Source organism: Hakea prostrata, unplaced genomic scaffold (genome assembly GCF_041222555.1).
Source record: "Hakea prostrata isolate BN-2017 unplaced genomic scaffold, UWA_Hpros_2 contig_22, whole genome shotgun sequence".
NCBI lineage: Eukaryota > Viridiplantae > Streptophyta > Magnoliopsida > Proteales > Proteaceae > Hakea > Hakea prostrata.
Window position 1 is genome coordinate 7,471 of NW_028291141.1, and position 23,312 is coordinate 30,782.

At 37.7% G+C, this 23,312-nt stretch overlaps 1 protein-coding gene across 1 annotated transcript; it reads right to left on the minus strand.

Annotated features, from left to right (window-relative positions):
* Positions 1 to 9,232: 9,232 nt before the first annotated feature.
* LOC148999221 (uncharacterized) lies at positions 9,233 to 13,506 on the minus strand. The gene is made up of 3 exons (XM_089141358.1): positions 12,901 to 13,506; positions 10,285 to 10,587; positions 9,233 to 10,200 (listed from the first exon to the last, which is right to left on the minus strand). The coding sequence occupies exons 1-3, from the start codon at positions 13,350 to 13,352 to the stop codon at positions 9,438 to 9,440; spliced, it is 1,518 nt and encodes a 505-aa protein (XP_088997484.1). The 5' UTR covers positions 13,353 to 13,506; the 3' UTR covers positions 9,233 to 9,437.
* Between the last annotated feature and the right edge of the window lie 9,806 nt (positions 13,507 to 23,312).

A 23,312-nucleotide genomic window follows, 5' to 3' on the forward strand; every position in this document is an offset into this window, starting at 1 on the left:
AGTTGTGTCACTGAACTGATTCACTGTTTTGAAGGAGAAGATGATTTTTACTCTTTTATAATCATCAAACTAGACTGGACTCTCAAGAGAGTAAAACGAAAAATCCTAATAAGAAAAGAAGTGATGATGGATCCGAGTATGGTCTTATTTGGACATGGAGCAAGCTGTAAGTCTTCATGGACATGTCAATGTATTGAGGAAATTCAACGTCTGACCATTTTGAAGCCAAGTGTGTTCTCTATGGCATCTAGCATCAGGGAAAGTAGTCATTCAAGATGCTACAGGGTTTGGGCCCATTTAAACATAGACTCAGTGTCATCTTGTCTTACCATACAAGCAATTGTTTATGAATTATTTGAAGCCATGTAATAAACTGGAAGACTTCTGGTTTGAATATCCAGAGTTACCCATGGTCCTTATTGAAGGTTTTACCTGGTCTGATCTGAAAACTTGTTAAGAGGAAAGAAACTAGATTATGGAGCCTTCAATAAGTTTTCAGATCAGGTATAACCATTGAGGTTGGTTATCAATGGACTCCTAGAAAGAGTTTGAAAGGTCTTTATTCAGAGTTTTGGGCAACCTCCCATGATTTCCGGGGCTCTCTAATTAAAGAGGGAGAGGGAGGACTAATATGTTTGCTTTGGATTCAAAGTGGGTTTATTTGATTTCCTAGAAAGGGTTAATTTCAATATCCTCGATGATGATAATCCTTGAATAAATGGACTCTTAATTTCATGTTTGCCCTTAGTCGTCATCAAGAGAGACCACTGTTAAGAGAAGGAAAAAGTAGGCTTTAATGGGACTCTTAATAGGACACTATTGGTTTCTATAAATTAAAACAGTTGGCAGCCAAACATTGAATGTACCTATAAGGTTTGGATCAATTTGTGGCCTGTACATTGTGAAAGGTTGTATACTTTTGTGATAGTTTGAAAACAATGAGAATAATGATCTACATAAAACATATGAGAACTTGGAACAAATATGTCAAACATTTATGTCTTGCAACCTTTCAAGTGAACCTAATTTGTTTGGGTTATGTTAAATCCAAAGTTGGTTAGGCCTAGGTGGCTATTAAGGTTAAAGTACAACACATGTAGTTCTATATGTATCATGTGGTTATGATTTACCCTCAAACGACCTAACAATGGTATATGACCCTTGAATTTTATATGTGATAAACCTAAATTGTGGGGGTTTATGTTTATTATGAAAATACATGTATATTTTACATGTTGTGTCTCTTCTCAAGAGACAAGTTCAGTATAGTGACTGATTTTACTTGAAAAAGGAAAAATGGCATATGATTCATATGCATTTGGGAACCATCTTGAATTGAAGATGAAAAATGGCATATGCTTCATATGCATTTGGGTTCATCTTGAATTGAAAATGATATGTATAGACTAGGCCTGTAAACGGACCGGATTTGGCTCGGATACACCAGTATCCAAATCCAAATCCGATTAGCAAATCCGTTATCCAAATCCGAATCCGAATTCTGCAAAAATTTAGAGAAGGCATCCGAATCCGAATCCGAAACTTTATCGGATATCTGATAATAATCCGATCCGATAAAATATCCGATTATTGATTGATAATTGTCACTTTTTTACATTTTTTATTATAAATTTCTAAATTTCGATTACCGAATACCGATTACCGGTATCCGAATCCGATTATCATATATTTTAAAGAAAAAATGTTAAATACTTTACTCTATCCAGATACAAATATTATCCGATCCGATAAACAATTATCGAATTCGAATCCGGTTGCTTAACGGACGGATACGGATATTTTCCGGTAAGAAAATTTTTGGATACGGATACCCTTAAACGAACACGAATGCGAATTGGAAGGCGGATTTCGGCTATCCATTTACAGGTCTAGTATAGACTTGTGGTGGAAAATAAATAAAAGTTCTACCAAATATCACCAACTAGATATGCCTTTGTAAGAAGGTTGGAAATCCCAAGAGATAGCATGTAAAAACATGTCTTGATAAGTGATTATATAAGTTCCTACTCAGTGTATGGCTTTATAAGTTTAACAAATCCAAAACCACAAGGCTAAAGGAAAAAAATGAAAGATAATGATGATGATCATTGAAATATTCATTTATATTGAAGGTAAATGACGTGATCAATAGAGAAAGTAAGACATTGAGTCTTAGAAGTATGTATCTACAAGTGAAAGGGACAAATGTCTAGTGAGGCTGATGAGATAGCGCTATCACTGTGTAGTCAATGAAATAGTTTGACTAGAAGTTGTGTCAAGCCTCAAATCACTAATGGGATGTCACTTGGAGGAATGAACTATAAAAGTCTATCTAGGGTCATGTGATGGACACCCAACCTATGTGAAGAGGTTTCAATCTAGAGTTAGGTTTAAAGGGTAAACAACGAAGTCACGGGATGACCTAAGGAGTACTACCACGTTTATTCCAATATTAACGTAAAGTAATACCACTACAAGGAAAGAGGTTGAGCAAGAGGTTCTTAATTAGCCAAAACCTACAAAATGTGGGGGTGTGTTAATTGTGGTGCACACTGGCTAACCTAAGTGGATGTAGGAAATAAGGTCGCTTTCCAATGAGAATTATATAGGCGAATTCTTTGGACATCCATGAGACTGAGATTTGGGACATGCTTGTTCTCTTTTATTAGAAGAAAAATGTCCAAAAGAATAAATTTTATAAAAGGGTTTATCATGTAAAGTCGACTGATAGGATATGGCTAATGAGCTTGTCAGCTACGCACTGAGGAAAGGTTCAAGAAATCTGACTTCACCCGTACTCTGTAGCGAGGTTCATTAGACCTAGTATAGGTTCAAGTCCGAAAGACACCTATAACGACGTGTTCTATTGTGTCTAATATGTTCATCAGCTTAGTGTTTTGTTTTCCCAAATTTTTTGAATTTTGAGGGGGATTGTTGTAATTTCGTAGTTTTATTTGAAAATTCAAACAATTTATTTTTTTAAAGGTTGGGTCTTTTCCTAAAGGACACCTAAATGGCCAATAGGTGTCTTTGCTAACAAACATGCCTTAAGAGAAGAGGTTTGTTCTTTGAGAGACAACCTTTGGTGGTGTCTCTTACTCTTCTATATAAAGGTGAGAGATGTTTTGTTTATTATCGCGCAAAACTTATTTTTGAGAAGCGTTAATTTCCTTTAAATTGTGTCATAGAAAACGAATTGGTAAATCTAGCTTTACGAATCCCTTAGTCCATCAATTACGGGGTGCACCATCTATGATGGAGGGGTTGACTGATCTTGGGGGTGAAAACGCATTTAGACCCTTGTGCACTATTCGGGCATTTAAATACCTTAAGGAAACTGCCGTTACCGGCACGTTTCAACTCCATCAATTTTCCTTTATCGAGATGGATGTACATAACAAAGCTTTCAGAAATGAGTTTGTTCATGCCATTTGAATCAAGATAAGTTTTTAATTATGCTTTATTTGTCTTATACGATTGCCCATGTGGTAACGTATTTCCAACAGATTCTGGTGCATTTGTTAGATTGAATTCCTAAGTCTGTAGGTAATTGAACGAAGCAGGTTACCTACTTTCTTAGTCCATGTCATAATTGAAGGGGATTTCGTTCACTGATGAAAATTGATTGTTCAGGTAAAATTATTTTGTTGATTCCTGGCAGCTTCAAGTTAACCTTTTGCTGCAACACACCAGCTCCGAACTTTTCATTCTCAAGAAGCTATTTACCCTTGAATCTTTCTTGAGAAATCCACTTATAACCTCTCGGTCAGAGAATCTACAAATCTACTAGTTTGAGGTCTTGAATGATTTGGGTTTGAAACAAGCCATGGAATTCCAATGAAGGACGGAGAAAATAAAGAACTAGTCTACATCGGTTTCTTCCTCTCTGCTAACCAACCCTCGGTGTTGGTGTCTTTGACTCAGCAAAATGGACAATCACTCCATCCAATTTGCATCGCTGTTGGTCGTCTCTCAAGGGATGTTTTTTAGTTTGATTTCCATGTACGGTGTCCTCTACACCTGAACCTAGAACTTTCAAAACATCAACATCAACATCGACATCAATATCAATGGGTATCTTTTGTAAAGTTAGGAATATAATGTCCTTCAAGTAATACAAGACACTTGTAAATGTAAGAGTAGAACGGTCGTTCAATTGTATAATTAACTATCCTAATGGAAATAGATTCTATGTGCTTTTAAAAAATAAGATGGACGTCGGTGTTTAAAGGCCTCCATTTTCGGATGGTAGAGCAATTTTCTCATATAATTATATTAAAACATGTTCAACATACCTTATATAACTTCCACTCACCAGAAATACTAATCAAGATATCCAAAGTTCTTTCCACACTTTGATGGAATATAAACGTGTCCAACAAATTGTATTCTATTTATATGTTATACCATTTATATAGTTCCTTCGGTAGTGCTTGAGAAGAAAATTTACCTAAATAGACACACTATTTAATGCCAAAAATAGAAGACTATAAATATTAATAACCTGATTCATCAAAAAGAAAAAAGAGCAAATTGTTCCAACACTCAAAAAGAAGTCTTATATAATGACACCCATTTTAAGTTTCAAAAGCATGTTGTCGCCTATTTTGTTACAATGGTTAGTAGTAGCGAGAAAAGACCATTATACCCTTTCACAAAGGGTTGGACTAAAAGCAAAATACCATTGTACCCACTTTTTATCCTTTTTTTCCCCCCTTTTTAGTTGGAGTTTTTTTCTCCTGTGCAATAAGTATAGAGGGAGAGAGAGAGAGAGAGCAAACAAGTTGGAATGATTAGATGGGGTTAATTGCAGGGTGTTTTTTTTCTTCTGTGCTTGAAGTAGAAAGAGAAATATGGAGCTTACTAGGTTGAAGAACACCCTGCTTTAAGATTCAAGATTCAGTGATATGATCATACAACCCCTTACCTTTGCTCAGCCAAACCACTCAAGCTCTCACACACAACAACAGTCATGCAATAAACAATATAACAGAGAAAGAACTGGACTATTCATTCATCAGTTTACTGATTCAAAGAGAACAATGCAGAGACACTACTCAGTTCAGTTCATTAGACCCATACCTCATTACATTGATTCAAAAGAATTGAAAGTGGTTCACGACACGGAAGATTTCTACCCGACCGGGTCCGACCCGGATGTGGCTCCACATGCTAGTTAATCGGGAAAGATGCCGATCGTCCATGACCAAAAGCGTAACATACGCCACATATATAGCAATCATCCTTGATATAGAAGGTCAACTCAGCAACTGATTGAATGGGACCAACGACAAGGAAGCATGATCCTAGGAGAAACAATAGCCCTTGTTGGGCTAACTTACCAAATACATAAAAGGTAACACTTACAATATAAAAGCATAGACATACCCCTCCGGTAAGCAAACGAATACACTCTGAGTATAATTCTGTGTAGCTTTTGCACAAGACCTCACTCTGTTCGTCATTTGACTTTGCCATCGGAGGCGGCTGCCCGGCACACAAGCCGGCCCGCATCTAACCTTTCTTGCAGGACTCATCGTCCCGGATACGAGAGGAGGCTTAGTCGGATCCAGAAGTATAATTGATCCGCATCAGTTTGGCGCCGTCTGTGGGAACGACAAAATCTTCAAGTCATGCCAAGACGAGGAGGAAATAATGGACGTTCCCGAATAGAAAATGTTGGCGGGAATCAGATTCCCGAAGATCAAACACATCAAGACGATGGAGTCCACTCAACCCGAGTGGAACAAGATCCTTCCAAGGGGAACCTGGTCGTTGAAAATCCAAACAAGAAATGCACATCCCGAGGCCCTCAGGGGTATGCTACGACAGCAGATATGGACGAGCTCCGCAAGGGAATGATCGAGATGCAAAGGTTGTTGTGGGGCTTGGTCCATCAAGTTAGAGTTGAGCAAGGACCAAGGCGTAACACTCAGACGGGAAGGCTACTGAGAGCCTTCCAAAATGCAAGAAGATCCCGGCCAAGAGGGAGGATCCTGAAAGGAAGACCTGACGAAGGTCGGAGGTCCAGTCATGCTGGTCCCGACCATCGTCAAAGAAGCCATCGGGAAGAAATGGAGCACCAAGGAGAAAGTCATCCTCAATCAACCCGATCCTCAATCAACCCCGAGGGTCTCAGTTGCCCGAACTCAATCCAGAAAAGAAAATAGTGTTGAATCAGGCGGGAATGGAGTTAGGCAAAATAGCCTTCGGAAGAGGATGGCAGAGGTCGAGCGCAAATTGGAGGATCGGGATCGTGACGAGGATTTGGACATGGTTGATCGAGAACCATTCTCAGATGAGATCATGAATTTACCTCTTCCTCAGAATTTCATTATGCCTACCTTTACTCCATTCGAAGGAAAAACGAGCCCGAAGAAGCATATCAGTTATTTCAAGTCAAGAATGACTATTCTAGTTCGGGAAGATGAGCTACTCTGCAGAACGTTCCCGGCCTCGTTGAAGGGCACGGCCATTAAGTGGTTTAGTGGTCTTCAACCCGGATCCATCCATAATTTCAGGGAACTTGCCAGAAAATTCATAGCCAGGTTTAGAAGTGCGATCGGAAGCAAGAAGACGTCTGATAGCTTATTCGCTATAAGGCAAGGGAGGAATGAATCCATTTGGGATTTCCTGAAACGTTTCGATGAAGTAACCATTGAGATCGAGAATTTTGAATCGGGTCAATCCCATTCATCTTGCGCCTTCCATAAGGACTTACACCTTTTTTAAGGTAACACCATTTTTAAGGTAATAATTTGAATCGGGTCAATCCCATTCATCTTGCGCCTTCCATAAGGACTTACACCTTTTTTAAGGTAACACTTTTTAAGGTAATAATTTGAATCGGGTCAATCCCATTCATCTTGCGCCTTCCATAAGGACTTACACCTTTTTTAAGGTAGCACATTTTTAAGGTAATAATTTGAATCGGGTCAATCCCATTCATCTTGTGCCTTCCATAAGGACTTGCACCTTTTTTAAGGTAACAACTTTTTTAAGGTAATAATTTGAATAGGGTCAATCCCATTCATCTTGCGCCTTCCATAAGGCTTGCACCTTTTTTAAGGTAATAATTTGAATCCGGTCAATCCCATTCATCTTGCGCCTTCCATAAGGACTTAACCTTTTTTAAGGTAATAATTTGAATCGGGTCAATCCCATTCATCTTGCACCTTTTTTAAGGTAACACCTTTTTTTATGGTAATAATTTTAATCGGGTCAATCCCATTCATCTTGCACCTTCCATAAGGACTTGCACCTTTTTTAAGGTAACACCTTGTTTAAGGTAATAATTTGAATCGGGACAATCCCATTCATCTTGTGGCTTCCATAAGGACTTGCACCATTTTTAAGGTAACACCTTTTTTAAGGTAATAATTTGAATTGGGTCAATCCCATTCATCTTGCACCTTCCATAAGGACTTGCACCTTTTTTAATCTTCCTTGCTATCCCGCACGATGTAAACAATGTCCGGGATAGGGGGCTTATGATACGGAAGATTTCTACCCGACCGGGTCTGACCCGGATGTGGCTCCACATGCTAGTTAATCGGGAAAGATGTCGATCATCCATGACCAAAAGCGTAACATACGCCACATATATAGCAATCATCCTTGATATAGAAGGTCAACTCAGCAGCTGATTGAATGGGACCAACGACAAGTAAGCATGACCCTAGGAGAAACAATAGCCCTTGTCGGGCTAACCTACCAAATACATAAAAGGTAACACTTACAATATAAAAGCATAGACATACCCCTCCGGTAAGCAAACGAATACACTCTCAGTATAATCTTATGTAGCTTTTGCACGAGACCTCACTCTGTTCGTCATCTGACTTTGCCATCGGAGGCGGCTGCCCGGCACACAAGCCAGCCCGCATCTAACCTTTCTTTCAAGACTCATCGTCCCGGATACGAGAGGAGGCTTAGTCGGATCCAGAAGTATAATTGATCCGCATCAGTTCCCAAATTGGGTGCCCTGAATAAGCATCCTCAGACCTAATTCTCCCAATCTTGAAACTAATTGAAAACCAAACTCCAAGTTGAATAAATCGTTGGGAATGTTATGGAATTGAATCCAGAAATCAACATATATGAAGTTCTAGCATTGATCCTCCCCTCGTGGTTCCAAAACCAGTAGATTTCCAACAACCCCCAAACTGATTCTTCAATGACATTGAACATGTATTGGTGGTGTGTAAAATGGAACATGCATTGATCCCCAAACATGCGTTTTATCTCTCCCGGCTACACTATGTGTCATTCATTTAACAAGCCCTCAAACAATGCTTGCTTTCGGCATGGTTTACCATCCAAAATCAACCCTGCTAAGGTGTTATCTCTAGTGATTTTGCAGTGTTTTCCACTTCATCGCCGACGTCAAAGCCTTCCACGTCCAATAAAACGAATTCAGAATAGGTTGGATGATGCCTTCCTCTCCCGACTGCTTGTGTACCTAGGGGAGGGCGTCCTCTACCGTGACCGTAGTATGAGTCCATTGATTTTGAATCTAATGCAACTCCAGGGAACAACGAATGGAAGGAACACTCACAACAGAAGAAAATGAACACTCACAACTGAGGAAGAGACATTTCCAAAATGAGCAATATGAAATTATGATTTGATTCATTGAGTTTGTAGTTAGAGTCAAGAATCAAGGTTAAGATTGGGTTGAGTAAATAACTTGCCTCAATCTAACCTGATTTAACAGGATTGGGATTTGGGATATTCAAGATTAAAGTGAAGAATAGGGTTTTAAAAACTTCAACCCGCTCCTACCCAACCTAACCTGATTGTAATGCAACATAATTTTTAGTTGTTTACTTCAATTGAGTGCTCAACAACTTCAATTTTTATCCTTGAAAGTAGCTTCAGTATATAAACACTAAGTTCAAGATGATCATACAAGAAGAAATTCATGAACAAATCATATGAATTTTGAGACCAGATCTTGTAGCTGTACAATTTGAGTTAGTTGCTATTTCCTTTTAAGGTACGATTGCCTATCTCGAATTTGGCAGGAACACATTTCATTCCAAAACTGTTGAGTCCCTTCGTGGTCAGGGCACTTCTAGGTTGACCTCTCATTCTGATCCCGATGGGGATAAACAAAACCGACCATGGTTCAACCCGGTTGGTTTGCAAACATTATTTTACTTATCAAAAAAAAATTCTACATGAAACTATAGTTGACAAGTGCAAGAGTGCAACACAAATACAGATGACAACAAAATTAAAAACATGATACAATAGCTTGAAGTATAATTCTACTTTTGTCAAATTAATTTTGCCCTTTGTTCTTTTTCCTTATCAACTCCAACTTTAGTATCAAGTGAAACAAGACTCCAATGCACCAGTGCTCCAGAAGACTACCCAAAATATCTAATGCCTCGAGTGAGTGGCCTCTCTCTTTCCTCAAGAACCTTCTCTGTTCAGGTATTAGTCTCCTTCTCTTGGGTTGCCTCGTCCTTGACTCTATTTTTGGCCACATCTTGGAATCCTTTACTGACCTCATCCACTTTGTCTTCTTCCTTATCTTTCTCCTTGCCAACAACCTCCAACTCAGGGATAGCCTTTGGAGGTAACCAGCTTGGTCTCTCCAATCCCAACTCATCATAGATGGTCGGGTCACAACAAGTGGCGTACTTTGACGTGTCAAGATCTGGGTAGTCTCGGAGAAGGTTCATCCATACATCCTTTAGACCCAGCTTGAAGGCTTTGACGTCATAGCTACTTACAAGTTTCCCAAACTCAAGACTCTCTAGATACTCAGCTATTGCTTGGGCCTTAGCCTTCTCAATAGTGTTCTCCCAAGCCAACTGTAGTAGATTCAGTTCCCTTTTGAGGTTGGCATGCTCCTTGGCATATTTACAGGCCTCCTCCTGAGCTATGGCAACCTCCTCCCAGGCCTTGGCAGCTTCATCCCGAGCATGGGCAATTTCCACTTTGGCCTTTTGGGCCTCTAACTGTGCTTCATTCCTTTCCTTTAGGATCAAATTCTCCATATGGACTCGCGCATCATTCTCCTTCTTGAAGTCATCCACCTCGCCCATGAGCTTCTTCACAGAGTCATGAAGACCCTCAATCTCAGTATGCTGCTCAGAGATTCTATTCAAGCACATGGAGGCCTCTGCAGAAGAACGGGATGCACGGTTGATCGCCTCCACAAATAAAGGGAGCAGCTCGGCCGCAGCACTACACCAGAAATAAAAACAAGTTAGTACGGTCGGGAATTAGAAATACAAGAAGGTAATATATATACAAAGTTCAAGGGCATACCAGAAAGCAGAATCAGTAAACTTCTTGTCATCAAGCTCGGCCATAGCCTTACGATCAACGGGGAGTTGGGCAAGTGTGGCCCAGACTTGAGACACAAAAGGATCATTGATGACTGAGGATTTCTCGGTCAAGTTCCATTGGGGAACAAAAATTGGCAAGGCTGAAGATTCTGCAGTATACCCTTCTTCTTGAGCCATGAGAGATGTGCCCTCCCCAGGGTCTACCCTCGGTTTCTTCTTGTTTGGGTCCAACAAGTCAGCCTCCTCAACCTCCTCGTAGTTCTCATCCTCATAGGTCTCTAATCTGAGAGAAACATCACATCAAAGAGGTGAGCGTACAAAGAGCCTAGCAATTTAGACCTTTAACACCCTAGAACCCAAAAAAATAATAATAAATAAATAAATAAATAAAACATAACAAGCATGGTAAATCTTTATGATGTGAAAAATAAGGATGCAATGTGATAAAATAAAGCAGATCAATCAATGGTTATAATGAGATAACTCTCTAGTAATTTAGATTCTATTAGGTCAAGGTCTTTAATTGTACCATGCAAAAGAGAGGCACAAACACACTCTTGTATAGGTAGGTATAATCTAGAATGTGGGACCCAAGAATAGAGGAGCTTTGGAATGCATCACCAGTCTTAGTATTTCCCAAGCTTCAAAGAAACTCACCTTATGGACTTCTAGTAAGCTGTTGGGTGTATCCTCATCCAGTATCCGAACCCCTACTGGAAAGGGTCATAATAAAATTGGTTCACATTCCTTTTCTTCCTCTTCAAAGTTTGGTTATGAATTTCTTTAACCATCTCCAAAAATAAAATAAAATAAAATAAAAAGGGGAAGAAGAAGAAGAAGAGGAATAAAGTTACTGGTTTATCTCCTCACTCACCATTTCCTAAATAATTTTATTACCCTTGGCAATTCTTTGGTTTTCTATTGCATGCACATGTTCGTCAAAATATAAATGTACTCCAGAAATAGATACCACAATAATTCTTGAAAACAAATATTTCATATCAACATGTTTAACCTATATCATCACAATAAAGAACTGTAATATAACTATATCAAAACAAAATCATCAAACCTCAACTTCCAGAAGGTATGTTCAAATCTACTAACCAAGAATGCTAATCCAAATATTCAAATTTCTTTTCACACTTGGTGGGATATAAACATTTTGAACAAATCTTTTTCAATATATATGAACCAATCACAAAAATTCCTAAGGCAGTGCTTGTAATGATAATCTACCTAAACATCCTCAGTGGTTAATGCCAAGAATCAAATAAGTCCAAATATAAATGTCATCAACAACAGAGAAAGATGTTCATCTATCACTCTATTCCCAAATTCCAAAATATCTCATAAAGCTACCATTGCAAGCAGCAACATTCATTAACAGTGAAGGATGAGCAAATAAATGCTGAGGAGAAACAAATTAACAAAATTCAGCACAGGCTAAAGAGCATTGGAAAAGCAAGGAAAACCAAGACAATTTCTAAAAGCGCTTTAGCAGTCTAATTAAAGGAATGATCTCAAGTACTTCGAACTGACAAATAAATAATAATACAATTTCACATCACCCAAATGTATTAGTATTGTGACAAATGAAAACATATTAAGCTGAAACTATTTTTCATGTCTTCAGCTACTCCTTCTGTAAACAGTTCCAAATTTTGGTTGATCCCATCAGGACTTTAGCTTGTTTTGAAATAAAGGAAATATATAATTCCTAGAATTTGTTTACATGAAACTATAATTGATAAGTGCAAGAGTGTAAACACAAAACAGAAAATAACTATACATAAATATATATATTGTAATTAAACATGATGTAGCAGCTTGAAGTGTAAATCTGTTCTATCAAATTACCTCTGTTTCTTCCTTTTTCTTTTCCTTGTCAGCTCCATTTTTAGTATCTCCCAATGCATATTGTATATACCAATATTGAGGCAGAAAACAAAAAGAAAGAAATAAACCAAAACGGATCTGTCGAAGGAAAGAATTTCTGAGTTTTGAAGAATTTTAGGTGAAAATATCATCACTAAACAGATAAAACTGAAATGTTAGGGGTACGTTTATAATATAAAAAACTATGGGTAATAGCAGTAATTTTTTCCAAACAAATTCTTATAAATACAGCTTCTTGATGGTAACATGTAGTCTAACAAGGAAAACATGACAAACTTCCAAAAGGCCCTTTCGCAATCTCACTGCTCAACTCTTTTCTAAATAACTTAAATCCTAATTACTCTTATCCAACTAACTTAAATGTGATTCACATAGATAGATCTCAAGTTATTATAATTGACAGTTAAATTAAAAATAAGTCTATTCACATCAACCAAATGCATTATTCGTTAAGCTTAAAACTAAAGTTCATTTCTTCAATCAAAATTTCCTACATTTCGAATTCTGACACCTGAATTATGATTGGTTTTATTACGACTTTAGACAGTTGCAAGAATGGAATAATCATTGACGGAAATTTCTGAGATGAAACCATAATTGATAAGAACAAGAGTGTAAAAACACAATTCAATGATGTGAAAACAATTCTAGACATAATTTATTAGCTTGAAGTGTAAAATCTACTCAGCCGGATTACCTCCATTCGTCCCATTCTTTTTTCTTAGCTTCATATTTCGTTTCAAGTGATATGAGATTCTCAATGCAATATGACCAATATCCCTCCACCCCATCAACATGCCCGATAAGACATGCTCTTCCTTTATGGGGATCATAAAGCACCATATCTGAAAAATACCGAAACTCAGATTGACTTGTCATGAGTAGAACTTCACCCTTCTTTGAATAGCATATAGGTATGACTGTTAAATACCCTAACACCAATGGTTCTTCGATGAAGAACTGTTTCTCCCAGGAGTCCCTCACCCCATAATCCTTCATCACCCAAAAGTCAATCCGGACCTTGGAGTAGTTACAGAGCATACAGAGTTGAAGTGTTTCTCCTAGAGCCCCGATGGTCATGTTAAAGTGATTATCATCTTCCCCAGGATCAAGATCAAGATCAAGATCAGGCAGATCAAGATCAGGCATAGGCACCTCCCTAAACTTGTCATCTTTAATGTCAATAGCAACAATCGCATTATCCCGTGACACCCAGTGAAAAGAAGAATTTGTAAAAACCCCAACCCAGTATTGGATGTGAAATAAGGGAATGTCCTCGATTCTTCTCCATGAGTTGCTACTAAGAGAATACAGCATGACGTGGGAGAGGCATTCATCATAATGGTTCATAAAAACCCTTATCACCTTGTAATCGTCGGTGGTAGGGTCGTAACCAAATCCATAACCAGCCTGATAGGCAGTTTCTACATACGCATCGGGCAACTCCATGTGTGTTCTTGTAGATGGATTAAAAAGGAATGCGGGTATCGTGTCTTCTAAGGCGTCGTGGCGAAACATATATGCTCCGTCGTCTTCGTGGTAAAACATATATACTAAGCCATTACAAGAAGTGATTTCTAAGGTTTCTCTGAATTCAATCGGATAATCAAATTCTACTCCTACCGCCTCTCCTCCTCCTCCTCTTTCTTCAAAATCATCTAGGTTAACTGAAGTGACATTCAAGCCATCGTTATCGTCCAAATTTAGCTCTATTGAGACGATGCTTAGGTTGTAATTTGTTGCAATGGATCGGGTGAGATGCATCTTAACAAAGTCGGGATGGTCTATTTGAGCACACCAAGATTGGCATACGCACCTAAACCTCAGAAGAGACTTCACCGGAAGCCTTAAAAGGATGTCCAAGATGATGTCCTCTGTAAGATTGATGGTTACCGTTGCATCTTCTCCTCTTTTCTTCTTATCGAGCTCCTTCATTGCTGGTCTTCTTTTCTTCCTTCAGAGTTCAGAGACTAAGAAATGAAACGAATCAAAACACAACCAACAATAACCTTCTAACAATTGCTTATTACACTAGTCTCCCGGTTCTCCATGACTCTCTCACACTCCATCCATCAATGCTCCACTCTTTGATAATTACAGCATTTTTTATTTTTGGGCTAACCAATTACATCAGCTTTTTTCTTATTGTTTTGGTAGAATAGAGGGATGCAATTGTGGTGATCATGCACCCCACCAAGGCAATGTTCGGACTTTCGAGTTTGACCTATGCACGTATTTGTCCAATAAACTACTAGCTCAAGCACTGGCCCCAGCCTCACTAGAGGTCTAAAATAGTTTATAAAAACAGGTATCGATTTCATGTAGTGCACTTTCGAGTTCGGCCCATGCAAACATTAGTTATTAGTCCTATGAACTACTGGCCCTGTTAACATAGTCCCATCGAAAGCATAATATATTCTACGAGAAGTCGATAATGACCTCATGTAGTAGACTTTCGAGTTCGATCTATGCACGCATAACCCTATAAACTACCAATGCAAGCACCAGCCTCACCTCTATAGCCCTATTGGAGGTGTAGTATAGAATTTGATACATCAACCTGCAAATCCCACAAATGATCTTGTCACCTAGAAATGCCCCCTGATCTTTACAATACACACTATTCTTGGTCCAAATTCTTGACAATAAAGAGCAAGCAACAATAACAGCATTCCAAGACTAAACAATTCTAGCAAGGACAAGAACACTTGCTCTTCAAGCAAAACGAAATAGCTGGATAAAATGGGTTGTTTAACAAGAGACTCAATCTCTATGTGCTATATTTAATGTATAGAATGATTAGGAAAAGATAAAAAAAAAACTACCATTATTATGACATAAACGCATCCAAACAAGACATCATTGTTAGACAACTAACAAGAACATGTATGCATAGCCATCTAACAAGAACATGCATCTGCTTTTTTTTTTTTTTGGGTGAACGGGTCTTAATTAATCTTAATTGACATGATCCATTTAAATGACAAGTGCTGACCTATCTATCTATCTAAATAGAAATAATTAAAAGAAGTGAAACTCACAAGATGTGAAGGCCATATAAAATTAACAAATGCACGTCTTTAGATGGTGAGTGAAGGGTAATTGAAACTTGAAACATTACTTTCTTCAAAGTCAAAAGAATTACAAATCCTAATTAAACAGATTACTTGAATTCGTTCAGAATTCAATTTCCCACAATCTAATTGGAAAAGAAAAAAAAAATGTTTGCTTATGTAAGGCATTAAGTGAATTATAATGCACAATATATATAAATAAATCAGTGTAAAAAAAATCATGTCTATTGTCTCTCTTTCTTAATATATATTTATTTTTTACATCCATTATTATAAAATAATATATGTGTTCTACAAAAAAAAAAAAAATCAGTAAATTCTAGACTAAAAAAACTGTTAGAAATTTTCATTTCGATGTAGATCAGGGGTGGCTAATAGTTTTTCACCTTTAAATATTTGAAGCATAACCTTCTACCCAAAAAATAAAAAATAAAAAGAAGAAAGAAAGAAATAAATAAATGAATTCATGCCGACCCAACCCATGGTCCCCACACCTTCAAAAGAAAAAAAATAAAAAATTCACTGACATTAATTAGTTAAATTGAAGAAGGATTATATATCATGAGATAATCTCACAAAAAAAATATATCATGAGATAATGAGAACAGGGCGGACTTAAAGAGGGGCCGAGGGGGCCATGCCCCCCAAGATTTTTTAAAATTTTATACGATTCCCTTAATTTCTTTTAATTTTTTTCAGTTTTTTCTCTCTTTAGGTCCGAGGGGCCATGCCCCCCCCCCCCCCACCCCCAAGATTTTTTAAAATTTTATAGGATTCCTTTAATTTCTTTTAATTTTTTCATTTTTTTCTCTTCTCATATGTGAAATATCACTATTTGGCCCCCAAATATTGAGAACAATTTTTTAAGGTAAAATAATAGGTATAAATGTCATTCCTAATTAAAAATTAATTTCTCAATCACTATTTATTCTCCCCTCTTTTCTCTCTCATATTTTCTTCCTATTTATTTTCTTGTATTTCTGTAAACGTGGGTTAAAGTAAATTTTAGAAGAAAACAAAAATCTGATTAAGTATTCCAAAATCAAAATGTCATTTCTAATTAGAAGCTAACTCTTCAATCCCTATTTATTCTCTCCTATCTTCTATCTGGTCTCTCCTCTCTCCTCTCCCCCTCTTTTCTTCCTATTTATTCTATTCCCTTTCTATAAGTATTTATTCTCTCCTATCTTCTATCTCGTCCCTCCTCTCTCCTCTCCCCCTCTTTTCTTCCTATTTATTCTATTCCCTTTCTATAAGTGTGGGTTGAGAAAATTTAGAAAAAGTCTACTCCACAATTAGGTACTCTTTCTCTTTCTCAATTTATTTATTGTTTATCTATTTCTTTTCTTCTTCTTCTTCTTCTTTTTTTTTTTTTTTTTTTTTTCTTTGATTTTTTATTTTGTGATTCTTTATTTCTTGTGCAATTTTCGTTATTTGATTTTGTATTGTGATTCCTATTTAATCCTATTTATAAGCGTGGGTTAAGAAAATTTGGATAAAAATCTACTCCACAATTATGTACTCTTTCTCTTTCTCAATTTATTTATCGTTTATCTTTTCCTTTTTTGTTCTTTTTATTTGATTTTATATTCTATGATTCTTTGTTTCTTGTGCAATTTTTGTTACTTTATTTTGTATTGTGATTCCTATTTATTCTCTTCCCTTTCTATAAGCGTGGGTTAAGAAAATTTGGAAAAAAATCTACTCCACAATTAGGTACTCTTTCTTTTTCTCAATTTATTTATCATTTATTTTTTCTTTTTTTTTTTTTTTTTTTTTTTTGTTATTCTTTTTATTTGATTTTATATTTTATGTTTCTTTATTTCTTCTACAATTTTCATTATTTGATTTTGTATTGTGAATAAAATGTCTATATTAGTAGGTAACTAACTACTATTAGTTTGCATCTTACCTAAAAAAAAAATTTGGTTTACATTTCTTATCAAAGAAAATTTTGGCTTGCATCTAACTTTTTAGGGTTGAAGATATGTGTATATATTTTTTTTATATTGTTGCTTTAATTTACCTATATTTTGTCATAAAAAATATCATTATCAATAATTTACCTTTTTTTTCAAATATGTGTGGCCCCCACAAACTATTTGTAGTCTATTAATTAATATAATAAAATAATTTAGAGGTGGGACCCCAAATGGGTCTTATAAGGGCCCATACAATATGTGTGGCAATAAAACATTAGTGCTTCCTCAACGGGAAGGCTATCTGGCTTTTATTCTTCACCCCCCCCCCCATATTGCATCCTGGGTCCGCCCCTGCATGTGACCCAATTAATATAAATCTATGCAAGCAATGCAAATCAACGGGTATTGTTAGATGTATTTACAACTTGAAGGATACTCTTCAGATTAGCCACAAGTCACGTTAACAACTCACTTCTCAAAGGTAAAAAAACCTTGGGTCATGTCTGATTAGAGAAAATTACAAGCCAAAGAAATAGCACCTAAGGGGTAGTGTTAGGACAACTTTAAAACCCTATTCAAACCAAAATTTGATGATGTACTTTAGATCATGCCACAGACAACTCTTGGGTATGTTCAATGCTACATTGAAGTTTCTTTCTTTTTTTCATAGCCATTTCTCTACAAAATATCATGTAAATAGTGTCAAGATGTTTTTTCATTCTCACTCACATACATATATACTAGGTGAGCTTGTACCTCAAGATTATAAATATATAAATATGGTGTAGAAAATTTCCCTATGCTATTAGTTTGTGTAATCCATTCTATTTAATTTTTTTTGGGTGTGACAAAAGACACAATTTAGGTAGTCTAGATTGGGTTTTTGAAAAATCAGGCATCATTGGGCATAATATCACAATACATGAGCTTCTTCTTCTTTTTTCCCTATTACGTTTGTCATTGTTTATCGAGTAAATGTCGTCTATCTTCTTTTCCTTCATGATATTTCCCAACTTTTGGATTATATCCGCCAATTCCCAATTGATTTGAATAGCTCTAATGCTGGGAGTTTGAACACATCCCCTGTCAGAGTGTCGTGATTTATTGGAATCTGTTTGGACACCCCTTTCATATCTCATAAGAGTTCCCGTTCGACTGATTTGCGATCAGTCTTGCAAATCAACATCATTCCTTCGGGGGAGTTCTCCTATTCTTCGTATTCCCAAGTGTTTCCCTTTGACTTCTTTTCTCTCATGATGCCTTGGGTTCTTGTCGGGAGGTTGCCAAAAAAATTTTCCATCGACAAGGTTCCTTTCTCCTCTTGGGGAGCATCTTCTCATGGGTGAAGCCCTCCTTCATTCTCTTGAGCTTGTCTTCTTGCCTCTTCTTTATCATAATGGTTCGGGTTCCTAAGGACTCCCAATTTTCTAGCCATCATTCTAAGTAGTGCCTACAGCTAGAGGAATTGGGCCTGCATTTGGTTCATCCGTTGCTGACTTTGATTCATCTACTCTTGCATGGCCTAGATAATTTATATATTTCCATTCTGATCATCCGAGCGCCCACCTCCGTTTACTTCTTCTTCTTCTAGTTCCTCGATCTCTCGTAACGGATCTTCATCCAAAAGGACAAAACTAATTCTAATTTCTCAAAAGTGTCGATTTGGTGTCTACCATGACTTTTTTGAATCTTTTCCCATAAACGGCGCAAATGATGAGACTGAAAATTGTCCAACCATTGAAGGCTTGCAAAACAAACGTTAGATGTGGGCCAACTTAGCGGTCAGGAAGCCACCTCAGATGGTTAAGTCAATTATTACACCACCAAAGAGCCTTGGCCCGTAGCATAGCTTAATTGAAAGACTCAATGGAGGTAAACAATTTAGTTACCTTCTATTTGTAGTATTCCTTTACTTATATGTGATTTACCTCCTATGTTTGACCGTTGGATAGATACACAGATCTTCATAGCCTCATTGGTTCCTCCAATCTGAGTTAGTTGCTATTTCCTTTTTAGGCACGATTGCCTATCCTGAATTTGGCGGGAACACATTTCATTCCAAAATTGTCGAGTCTCTTCGTGCTCAGGGCACTTCAGGGTTGACCTCTCATTATGATCCCGACAGGGATAAACCGAACTAACCATGGTTCAACCCGATTGGTTTGCGATCATTATTATCTTTTCTTATCAAACAAAATTTTCTACATGAAACAATAATTTTTCAAGTGCAAGAGTGCAACACAAATACTAATGACAACAAAATGAAAAACATGATACAGTAGCTTGAAGTATAATTTTGCGTTGTCAATTTAACTCTGTCCTTTGTTCTTTTTTTCCTTATCAGCTCCAACTTTAGTATCAAGTTGAACAAGACTCTAGTGCACCAGTGCTTTAGAAGACTACCCACAATATCTAATGTCTTGAGTGAGCGGCCTCTCCCTTTCCTCAAGAACCTCCTCTATTCAAGTATTAGTCTCCTTCTCTTGGGTTACCTCCTCCTGGACTCCATTTTTGGCCACATCCTGGAATCCTTTGTTGACTTCATCCACTTTGTCTTCTTCCTTACCTTTCTCCTTGCCAACAACCTCCAACTTAGGGATAGCCTTTGGAGGAAACCAACTCGGTCTCTCCATTCCCAACTCATCATAGATGGCCGGGTCATAACAAGTGGTGTACTTTGAAGTGTCAAGATCCGGGTAGTCCCGGAGAAGGTTCATCCACACACCCTTTAGACCCACCTTGAAGGCTTTGACGTCATAGCTAGTTACAAGTTTCTCGAACTCAAGACTCTCTAGATACTCAGCTACGGCCTGGGCCTTGGCCTTCTCGATAGTGTTCTCCCAAGCCAGCTGTAGTAGATTTAGTTCTCTTTTGAGGTTGGCTTGCTCCTTGGCATATTTAGAGGCCTCCTCTCGAGCTGTGGCAACCTCCTCCCAGGCCCTAGTAGCTTCATCCCGAGCATGGGCAATTTCCACTTTGGCTTTTTGGGCCTCTGATTGTGCTTCATTCCTTTCCTTTAGGATCAGATTCTCCACATGGACTCGTGCATCCTTCTCCTTCTTCAGGCCATCCACCTCGCCCATGAGCTTCTTCATAGAGTCATGAAGACCCTCAATCTCAGTATGTTGCTCAGTGATTCTATTCAGGCAGGTTGAGGCCTCTGCGGAAGAACGGGAGGCACGATTGATTGCCTCCACAAAGAAAGGGAGGAACCCGGCCGCAGCACTACACAGGAAATTAGAAGAAGAGAGTAAAATCAAGAATCAAAAATACAACAAGGCAGCATATACGAGGTTCGAGGACATACCAGAAAGCTGAATCGGTAAACTTCTTGTCATCAAGCTCGGCCATAGCTTTACTATCAACGGGGAGCTGGGAAAGTGTGGCCCATTCTCGAGACACAAAAGGATCATTGATGATTGACGATTTCTCAGTCAAGTTCCATTGGGGAAGAAAAATTGGCATGGCTGAAGAATCTGCAGTATACCCTTCTTCCTGAGCCATCTGAGATGTACCCTCACCGGGGCCTGGCCCTATTTTCTTCATGCTTGGGTCAAACAAGTTAGCCTTCCCAACCTCCTTCTCGCGTCTCTCTAATCTGAAAGAAATATTACGTCGAAGAGGTGAGCTTATAAGAATTCTTGAGTAGTTTAGATTCTATTAGGTCAAGGTCTTTAACTGTAGCTTGCAAAAGAGCGAGGCATAAGCACATTCTTGTATAGATAGGCGTGATCTAGAATGTGGGACTCCAAGAATAGGAGAGCTACCTCATGAACTATGAGCAAGACTTTGGAATGCATCACCAGTCCTAGTATTTCCCAGGCTTCAAAGAAACTCACTTTCTGGACATCTAGTAAGGTGTTGAGTGCATCCTCATCCAATATCCGAACCCCTACTGGAAAGGGTCAATAATCACATTGGTTCACAGTCCTTTTCTTCCTCTTCAAAGTTTGGTTATGAATCCAAAAAAGATGAAAAAAAGAAGAAAAAGAATTACAGGTTATCTCCTCACTCACCATTTCCTAAGTCATTTTATTATCCTTTGCAATTCTTTGATTTTCTATTGCATGCACATGTTCATCAAAATATAAATGTACTCCAAAAACAATACTACAAGAATTCTTGAAAACAGAGATTTCATATCAACAGCATGTATAACCTATACATCACAACAAAGAAGTGCAATATAACCATGTCAAAACAAAATCATCAAACCTTAACTTCCAGAAGATAAGTGCAAATCTACTCACCATAGAATGCTAATCCAAATATCCTAATTTCTTTTCACATTCGGTGGGATATAAACATTTTGAACAAATTCTTTTTAATATATATGAACCAATCACAAATAATTCCTCCATTAGTGCTTGTAATGATAATCTAGCTAAACATCCTCACTAATTAACACCAAAGAAAGATGTCCATCTATTACTCCATTTCCAAATTCCAAAATCTCTCATAAAGCTACCATTTCAAGCAGCAACATTCATTAACGGTGAAGGATGAGCAAGTAAATAATGAGGAGAAACAAATTAAAGAATTCAGCAAAGGCTAAAGAGTATTTGAAAACCAAGGAAAACAAGACAATTTCCAAAAGCTCGTTTAACAGTCTGATTAAATGAATGATCTCAAGTACTTCGAACTGACAAATAAATAATTAGACAATTTCACATCACACAAATGCATTCACGTAAATAACTTAAATTCCTATTATTCTTATCCCACTAACTTAAATGTGATTCACGTACATGGATAGATCTCATCAAGTCATTACAATTAACAGGTAAGGTAAATTAAAATCTGCTCAGCCGGATTACCTCTGTTTCTTCCTTTCTTTTTTCTCATGAGCTTCATATTCCGTATCAAGTGATATTAGATTCTCAATGCAAACTGCCGCTGCCACAATCCAGTAAGACTCGCCACAATCCCAAAGATGACTTGCCCTTCCTTTATGGGGATCATAAAGCACCAGAGCTTCCAGAGACTGAATATTATTTATCATGACTAAAGCTTCACCCTTGTTTGAATAGTATACAGGTATGACTTTAGAATACCCTAACACGGATGGTTCTTGGATCGAGAAGCGTTTCTCCCAGGAGTCCCTCACCCCATAATCGTTCATCACCCAAAAGTCAATGCGGACCTCGGAGTAGTTACAGAGCATACAGAGTTGAAGTGTTTCTCCTAGAGCCCCGATGGTCATGTAAAATTCATCTTTTCCAAGATCAGGCAGAGGCACCTCCCTAAGCTTGTCATCTTTAATGTCAATAGCAACAATCACATTATGCGGTGAGACCCAATGAAAAGCAGAATTTGTAAAAACCCCAACCCAGTATTGAATGTCAAATAAGGGAATGTCCTCGATTCTTCTCCATGAGTTGCTACTAAGAGAATACACCATCACATGCGAGACGTACTGATCATCATGGTTCATGAAAATCCCTATGAGCTTGTAATCGTCGGTGGTAGGGTCGTAACCAAATCCGTAACCAGCCTGACAGGCAGTTTCTACATACGCATCGGGCAACTCCCTGTGTGTTCTTGTAGATGGATTAAAAAGGAATCCGGTGTAAAAGCCGTCTTCGTGGTAAAACATATAAGCTAAGCCATTACAACAAGTGATATTTAAGCCTCCTGTGATTTCAATCGGATAATCAAATTCTACTCCTACCGCCTCTTCTCCTCTTTGTTCAAAATCATCTAGGTTAACTGAAGTTACTTTCAAGCCACCGTAATAGCTTCTGTAATCGTCAAATTTTAGCTCTATAGAGACGGTGCTTAGGTTGTTATTTGTTGCAATGGATCGGGTGAGATGCATCTTAACAAAATCTGGATGGTCTATTAGATCACACCAAGATTGGCATACGCATCTAAACCTCAGAAGAGACTTTACCGGAAGCCATGAAAGCAGCTCCAAGATGATGTCCTTTGTGAGGTTGCTCGCTACCGTTGCATCTTCTCTTCTTTTCTTCTTATGGAGCTCCGTCATTGCTGGTCTTCTTTTCTTTCTTCAGAGTTCAGAGAATAATAAATGAAACGAATGAAAACACAACCAACAATAACCTTCTAACAATTGCTTATTAGACTAGTCTCCCACTTTTCCATGACTCTTG